At 46.7% G+C, this 7,671-nt stretch overlaps 2 protein-coding genes across 2 annotated transcripts; one reads left to right on the forward strand and one right to left on the reverse strand.

The window, feature by feature from the left end:
* Window positions 1-263: 263 nt before the first annotated feature.
* ttc36 (tetratricopeptide repeat domain 36) lies at window positions 264-2,039 on the forward strand. Its single transcript, XM_047593212.1, has 3 exons — window positions 264-448; window positions 660-848; window positions 1,703-2,039. Exons 1-3 carry the CDS (start codon window positions 343-345, stop codon window positions 1,969-1,971), a joined length of 564 nt encoding a protein of 187 aa, XP_047449168.1. The 5' UTR covers window positions 264-342; the 3' UTR covers window positions 1,972-2,039.
* A 90-nt stretch (window positions 2,040-2,129) lies between these two features.
* On the reverse strand, window positions 2,130-7,159 carry LOC125012971 (F-box only protein 40). Its single transcript, XM_047593211.1, has 4 exons — window positions 6,888-7,159; window positions 6,599-6,649; window positions 4,437-6,308; window positions 2,130-2,839 (listed from the first exon to the last, which is right to left on the reverse strand). Exons 2-4 carry the CDS (start codon window positions 6,599-6,601, stop codon window positions 2,657-2,659), a joined length of 2,058 nt encoding a protein of 685 aa, XP_047449167.1. The 5' UTR covers window positions 6,602-6,649; window positions 6,888-7,159; the 3' UTR covers window positions 2,130-2,656.
* Window positions 7,160-7,671: the final 512 nt, after the last annotated feature.

The following is a 7,671-nucleotide window of genomic DNA, read 5'->3' on the forward strand; positions in this document are numbered from 1 at the left end:
ATGCAAGTGTAGACAAGCAGAGTTTCTGATAAAACTCAACATTTCCTTGTATTTACATTACATTCACATTACATTCACAGAAATGGTCATCAGACTGTCTTCAAGAAGGCTTTCACTATTACAAAAGCTGTGCAGCATGTAGTATTTACTGGCCTGCATTTTTGAGTTAACCAAATACAGATGTGCTCTGCAGGAAAAACTCAAAGTCCACATCTGCTTCCACCCCCTTCTTTGATTGGCCAGTGGAAATGGCAGAAGTTAGGGGAGGAAGAATTCTCCACCCCGCTGTAACAGCCTGATTTTGCCATATTTTGCTGCTTCCTTCACACACACACTGCTACGATGGCCTCGGCACATGACAGAGCTGTTCTCCAGGCTATATTCAACCCCACCACCCCATTTGGAGACGTTCCTGGCCTTAACCAAGAGGAGGAATTAATTGACGACGGTGAGCGCGAGCTTCTGACTTGATGTGTCTGCACGTATCACGTCACAGCACATTGAATTCATTTGATCGCATTCCATTCCTGAGCTGAGAAAAAAAAACATGACATTGTAATCCAAACTGAGTTCTTGGTGACATTTCTGTGTTTTCCTTGCCACGGTACCTGTCAATTGAGTTTGAGTGCTTTTTCAACCTGTTTATCTCCTCCTACCAGACAGCGGCTTTGACACAGAGTTGCTGAAGCAAGTGAAAGAGTTGGAGATGCGGGGTGTCTCAGCGGCAGAGGCTGGGGATTTGCAAGCCGCACTTCAACTGTTCAGCCAGGCAATCCAGATCCTGCCTCAGCGAGCCTCAGCCTATAACAACCGGGCACAGGCCCTGCGGCTGCAGGGGGACGCAGCAGGTACATGCAACAAATTCAGTAATAACCCTTTCCAGAGACGCCCCAGAGCTCCAAAATATTACACTGCAGAGTCTGATTGCAGCATGACAGGTATCAGGGCTTTGTCTATCTGATGCGCTTTATCCGCAGTGTTACTGAACGAGCGCCGAGTTAGCCTTGCGTTTGGTTCTTTCACCGGCTCGCTGTCACAAGGGCATCGAGTTTGAGGACAATGAATCACCTGAATCCTCACCAGAATTTATTTATTTTTTTTGTGTGTAAGTCCTTGCTTCTAAAGAAATGAGCATGAGAAAATGGATTTTTCCCAAAGCAATAAAATAAGCGATTTTTCATAGACACAGTGAAGCTTCCCTTGAAATTTTAACGTACATTATCATACATTACAGCGAATGCTTGTGTTTGAGCCGTTCCAAATCGTATTTCTTGGATCACGCAACGTCTTTTTGGAGCGTGTGAATGTCGCTGTGGTGTTTTTTTTTTACATTCACTTTGCCAACCGCGCCAGTCACAGCAAAATTGGGGCTTCCTTTTGAGAGGTGGAGCTTTTTTAAAGTCGCCTGATTCCTGCAGCTGTCAACCTACAAGATATTCTAATAAATGCCAACAAAACACCCACGTGTTTATTCTGTATGTTACCAACAAGATTACTGTTGCATTCGAAATTCCATTTCTTTCTGCATGAATATTGTTCCATTATTTTCAGTTTATTGTTTTTTTAATGAAAGTAATTCAAAGCAAATTCAGAGGCTCGGAATCAATAATGCATTCGGCTGAGTTTCAGTCCAAACTGAGTTGTTTGGGAAACATAATGAAGTGACAAATTCTAAATTGTGCGCTTGTGCTCCTCCTCTCAGGAGCCCTGGAGGACCTGGACCGAGCGATTGCTCTGAGCGGCGGCGCCGGACGAACTGCCAGCCAGGCGCTGGTGCAGAGAGGCCTTTTACTCAGATTAAAATGCCAGAATGATAAAGCAAAGGCGGATTTTGAGAAGGCAGCTGCGCTTGGAAGTGAATTTGCCCGACAGCAGGCCGTGGCTCTTAATCCGTACGCCGCCCTCTGCAACAAAATGTTGTCGGAGGTGATCAACAAGCTACGCAACCCAGAGGTGTCCGAGATGCAGTAGATGGTGTCGACAGTTTGTGCACCTGATTCTGTTATGAAGCCTGAGGTCAATAAAGTTGCCTTTTTATATTTCCATGTCCTGTGCAACAAAATTCCACCTGCAAGTCACATTTATTAAACAGGATACGCAGAGATTACATCAGAAAGCATGTGCTACTGTTCAAATATCAAACTAGTTCTTTAATAAGGCACTTCAGCTTTTAGCCAGTAGATGTCAGTCTTGTCATGTTATCCAGCAGAAGTCAGTCCTGTTCATTCAAATAAAATAATATGGAAGAAACAACACAGCTCAGTAGGCCAAACACACTAGAGATTATGAGGACATATGTCATAATATCAAGTTAAATGTTTCTCTCAAGCGGTGCATAAATAAATCCAGCTGGAAGTGATTTCGCCTTAATATGAGGAAAAAGGACCCGATGTCATAAGGAAACGCAGGATTGATAAATCATGTCAAAAACAGTGGTTCATGCCAGAAACACAGCATCTGCCTACAGAGCTTTAACACACTGCAGCTCTGAATCCCCTTCTGCTTTTTTATACAGCAGCTCTACATGCAGGGGTTTTATCCACTCCTCAGTTGTGTGGCTGCTGCTGCTGCTGCACACATGTTGTGTCTCTCCGTTTCTAAACATGGCACCGCTCGCGCCGCTCTCCACCCGCTGTGCTCCAGCGCGCCAGCGTCGTCATCTGTTGTTCCTCAGCTCCCCGCGCTTGCCGCTGACCTCTCCCAGGCAGGCCAAAGCCACCGGCTCCGTTCGCTCCGCTCTCTGGTAGAAGGAGCAGGATTTCAAGTGATTCGACATGGAGGGAGAATCGCTGAAGCTCCATCTGTCCACGGAGGAAAACAGGGAGCTGAATTTCCAAACCTGTAAAAACACGGAGGCAGAGCTGAGGAAGATGTAGGAGGCTGCTGCTGTCATATCAACTGGCACTGCAGTGTGTGGTCACAAAATGTGCTTTTAGTTCTTCTATTACTTGTCAGGTCAAGATGTTATTTCTGTCCAAAATTTATAAAAAAAAAAAAAAAACAATGGAACAAATGTCCAGCTGCTGCCCACGCAGCCTCATCAGCATCCCGTGTTTACATGAATGATCACATATCTGGCTTGTTATGGTGGTACTATGTTTACCGCAGGCCATTCCACATCCCTGATCTCATCGGCATGCTCTTTGTCTTATGACCACCGCAGGACAGAGATAGTCGATGTAAAAATACACACGCGTGCATTTATACCGCGTTATTCTTTTATTAGGTCAAGCAGAGAGGTGTTTTCACAGTATGTAATGGTTTGTTTGTTGAGGCTCTGACTTGACCTTTGCTCTTCCCGGTGGCAGCTAAATCGCAAAAGAACACTGATTTCCAACCAAATTTACATTCCGTTTTCGTAGTTTGCGCAAATCCACTAAAAGATTTAGACTGCTTTTTATTTTTTATGCCAAATTCACTGGTGTATCCTCCCATAATTGAATATTCTGTGCATCTGGAACCAAAATTGACGACGATTGATGATGCGCGCTCGCCTACAGCACCTCAAGGAACCCTGCGCAACTTTGGAGGCACCTCAGGAAGAGATGCTGCTGCGGCAAAATGAGGAATAAATATGCCCAGAGCTCCGTGGTCATGAGTCTGAATCGCTTAAAATCTCAACCTTATGCACTCGTGAGTTCACACTGGATTTAGGTGGGGCGTTTTGTGTGGCTTAGAGCCCTGGACCACAAGGCGCCCTCACGGCTGAGATGTCTAAGTCACAAGGTCTGCTGTGGCTTAGCGGTTTAATGTAAAACATCCTTGGATTGATCCCAGCTGCTGCGTGCGACCCCTTCTCCCCACGCGGTTTGCCTGTAAATACAGTCATCTCAATTCAAGTCAGGATCCGGACCGGTTTATAGTTCTGATCGGTTTTGTTGTGTTGTTGCTTTCTCAGCCATCTAATTACTGGACCGCTGCATGGACACCGACATTAAGAGGGAAAATTACATTTCAATTCTTTGAGCCGCCTGACCCTGCAGGCAGCAGGGTTGTCTAAGGACACGGAGAGAAGCCGTGCAGTGGGATCTTGTTAACTGTTGCCAACACGGCTCTGATTTACTTTGTAACATTGTTAGAGAGGACTAGAGAGAGTCTGAGGGTGTTTACATTGCAGCAGCTGTCACGCTGCATGAATAACTGAAATTTTTCCAGAGACAGTCAACCGAACAAATCAGTGCCAGGTACTAAAGGAGAACCGATATAGAAGGTTGGCCTCGTGTTTCCGTTCTGTTTGCAGTGCGTGAGTTTCAGGAAAAAAACAGGGTCATCAGGTGAAATGGCAACAAGCAAAATCACTGAATAGAAGAGAGAAATAGAGTGTCCCTGTGCAGTCCAGTGACCTGGACACAAGGTGCCCATTATAGCTAATTTAATTTCATGAGAATAAAAGGACAAAAGCATAAATCATGAAAAGTTTTTTAAAATATACTTGCTTTCTTTCGACATTTCCAGGAAGCCCTTCCGTTAGAATACGTCTTTTTCTCCCACTTGAGGGAGACCATCCCTCTGTCCTCTAACAACGTGGCACACAGCTCCCTCATCAGACGGGACACCTGGGAGAGCTGAGACAACGTGAAGCTGTCGAGGTAACCAGCGATATGCTGGAGGATCTCCAGGGGGAGCAGGCTCAGGGGATCCAGCCTGCGCGCACCGTTTCTCTGAGAGCCCGAGGCTTTCCCGCCTTCGCAGAGGCACGAAGGGACGTGCGGCCGGAGCGCAAAGGCGTTGACGTCTCTGCAGAACCTGATCGTCGCCTGACAACCTGCGGGCCGGAACCTCGTCTGAGTGAAAGTGCAGCCGAGGTAGGCTAAAGGGCAGCGCTGCTGGAACCAGCCGTTTAGAGGGGCCTGGATGTCAGAGTGCGCGTTCTTGAAATGAGAGCAGTATTCGTCGCGGCGAAAGAAGTGGCCACACATGTACGTGAAGGCCGAGCTCGTTTTGTTGTGCCTTCTGGTGACAGATTCGGCTTCGACGTGCATGTGAAGACCGCGGGGTTTGCCGGCCACGACGTCGGCTAGCGACGCGTCCGATTTGAACGGAGCAGAGGAAAAGTTGTACGTTTGCGTTCCAATGTCCACGTAAAGGCCGTCGGTTGACGAGCTCTCCGAGATCGAGTGTCCCTTCAGCTCCTTTTCCAGGGAGCACAGAAGTGTCGTGCTGACCTCATCGCTGTTCGGGAGCTCCCCGACGGACACGCCCAAATCTGTGGTGTCAGCGCTCTTGTGCGCCGTATTGTTCTTGCGCACGGGGTCCTTCAGGTGATGGCGTCTCGCTCGGTAGCTGGTGGGAATATTAAACGTGCGGACGGATTTAACCTCGATTGGCTCCAAGCTCCCATAAACGAAATCCTTTTCTCTTGGCGTGCAGGCGGCGAGCTGACCAAAGTTGATCAGCATCGCCCCGTGGTGCACCAGATACATGTTATATTCTGAAATGTGGACTTCTTTACTTAATCTCTCAAGGACCCCGTCTTGCCACGGTGCGAGGCCGGTGGCACCCCCCAAGCTCATGGACGTAGAAGCACTCGCTCGTGATTCTCTTGCCCTTCCAGGATTGTTTGATGCTTTTTGCTCTTCTTTTCCTTTATCCTCCTTATTCAGGTTCTTGGCAGTTTCCTTGCATCCCCCCTTCTCCTTATTGAATATTTTCTCCCACGAGCTAAAATTCTGAATACCTGTCGCATCCTTGCTCTTTGCCAAATCCTCCCCTTCCTCTTGAGTCGGTTCTTTTTCGTCCATCCCTGCACAGCCATTTTCTGTGAACTCACCAGAATCTAAAGAGCAGGATGCTCCCTCTGCAGGGCCGTCGACACCAGCAGAAACATTCTCAGGTGCGGGTTCCTTCTCCTCCATCCACTCTGGGAACACGGTCTTCATCTTGATGGACTGGAACAGCAGCTCTTGATCCCTGAGCGCCAAAGCAACGTCGAGGTTTTCCTCGGTGTTTGCAAGAGGGCTTCCAGAGACATTTCTGTAAAAGGCCGGATCAGTTTCGGACACGGGCCAGCGGTTCCACTCCTGAGAGCAGCAGACCACGCTGGCGGGACAGACCTCCAGGTGTTTGGCCAGCCGGCGGCGCAGCATCACGAGGGGGCAGCCGTATTCGGCGTTGAGGCAGGGCACCGTCTCGTTTGGGCACAGGAGCTGGTGGTCCTCTTCCTTGCACATGTGGAGGGTGGCGCCGCAGTGCTTACGACACTTGATGACCGAGCACGACACGGAGATCTGCACCGGGACCTGACAGTGGGCTTTGTAGCACTTGTCGCAGTGCTTGTGGTGGCTCGCTGGCAAACTTCTGCTCCTCACCTAAACAAAGAGACAACGCAGTAGCTTGTGACAGCAGGCAACGTTAATTATTAAAAGCTGAAAAAATAGTTTTTTATTTCTGAAGTGACTTCACCTGCTACTAAGATGCATGGAGGAGGATAATAAATAATAACAATAATACTAATAAAGGATGTAGAAAGACTCAAGTTGCACTTGTAATATGAGGAAAAACTTTATCAGCTGTCATCAGTGTCAAGTAATTATCAAAAGTTGTAGCACAATTTTGAAGAGGGAATCATATTTTAGACTGTGAAAACAAATCTACTCACCATTGTGAACACAAGGATGTGAACATGTGAGGAGAATGTGAGCCAGAAACGCTGTTAAAGAGTAAGGTAAAGATTTAAAAGTTTCTTGTAATACATCCATCCATCCTTCCCTACTTGCAAGAAAGATACTGTCATTACACAAACCAGGAAAATAGAGATATATGCTATATCCTAAATGTATCCAATATTTACATTAGCAAAAGACACGAAGGGCAACTTTTATTTAAAAAACTAAAAAGCGAAAAGAACAATAGCCAGCAGCGACAATAGCAACTGTGAATATTCTCACCCTTTGTTCCTCCGTTGCCTCGCCTTCGCTGGCACGCCTGAATAACCTCTGCACCGCGTCTGGACGTTATAAATAGACACTACAGAGGGGCAGTCGGGGCCGGTGGGACGGGTCACCATTGTCGCGCAGCCATTAAGAGCCAAGGTCGAGTTACAGCCTCCACCTCTGCTTCGCTGTGAGAGGGTGGTGATAACGGCAGGTCATCCAAGTTGTCAACAGTTTAACTAGCGCGTGCTGCGAGACGTCAACATCTTAACGTGTGCAGGTCATCGTCTCCACATGCACTCCAAAGCCAACATCGTTATATTTAATTATCTGTCGTGTTGGTTTAGGTTTTCTTCCAGTCTGATAATAAAGTTAAGAATAATTTTGAGTTATTGAGTTATTAAAGTATTTTACAGATGTTACAGTGTCTTTGATCGTCAAAATTTTTTTAGATAAATGCTTGAAATGATAATTTTAAGTGATTCTTTTCCTTAATCAGAATGTAAACAATACAGTGTTATGGTATAAAATTGTCTTGCTCCATGTCTTCCACTAGATGTCAGACACATGCTTCCAGAAACTCCAGCAGCTGTTTCTGTTTCACTCAGTGTAGAGAAAAAGAAAAAAAAGGGTATTTTTCTTCATGCTGTATACAAACGGTTTAATTTAAAATGTCTCCTCAAGTGCGTGGTGGTGATCAGGTCCCTGTTTGAATGGCAAGGAGATGCCGGTTTAGGACCATGTGCGAAGGTGTTGTACAATAGAGAGGGAATTAGCTGCAAGAAATGTTTGGGTTTAA

This window comes from Mugil cephalus, chromosome 9, assembly GCF_022458985.1.
Source record: "Mugil cephalus isolate CIBA_MC_2020 chromosome 9, CIBA_Mcephalus_1.1, whole genome shotgun sequence".
NCBI classification, from domain to species: Eukaryota; Metazoa; Chordata; class Actinopteri; order Mugiliformes; family Mugilidae; genus Mugil; species Mugil cephalus.

Excerpts from the sequence above, each read along its gene's own strand:
- ttc36 (XM_047593212.1), top strand. The coding sequence starts at position 343 with ATGGCCTCGGCACATGACAGAGCTGTTCTCCAGGCTATATTCAACCCC. Across the intron at positions 449-659 it reads GGAGGAATTAATTGACGACG|ACAGCGGCTTTGACACAGAG; the intron begins GTGAGCGCGAGC and ends TCCTCCTACCAG. Across the intron at positions 849-1,702 it reads GCTGCAGGGGGACGCAGCAG|GAGCCCTGGAGGACCTGGAC; the intron begins GTACATGCAACA and ends TCCTCCTCTCAG.
- LOC125012971 (XM_047593211.1), bottom strand. Across the intron at positions 2,840-4,436 it reads CCTGGAAATGTCGAAAGAAA|GTTTGGAAATTCAGCTCCCT; the intron begins GCAAGTATATTT and ends GTGTTTTTACAG.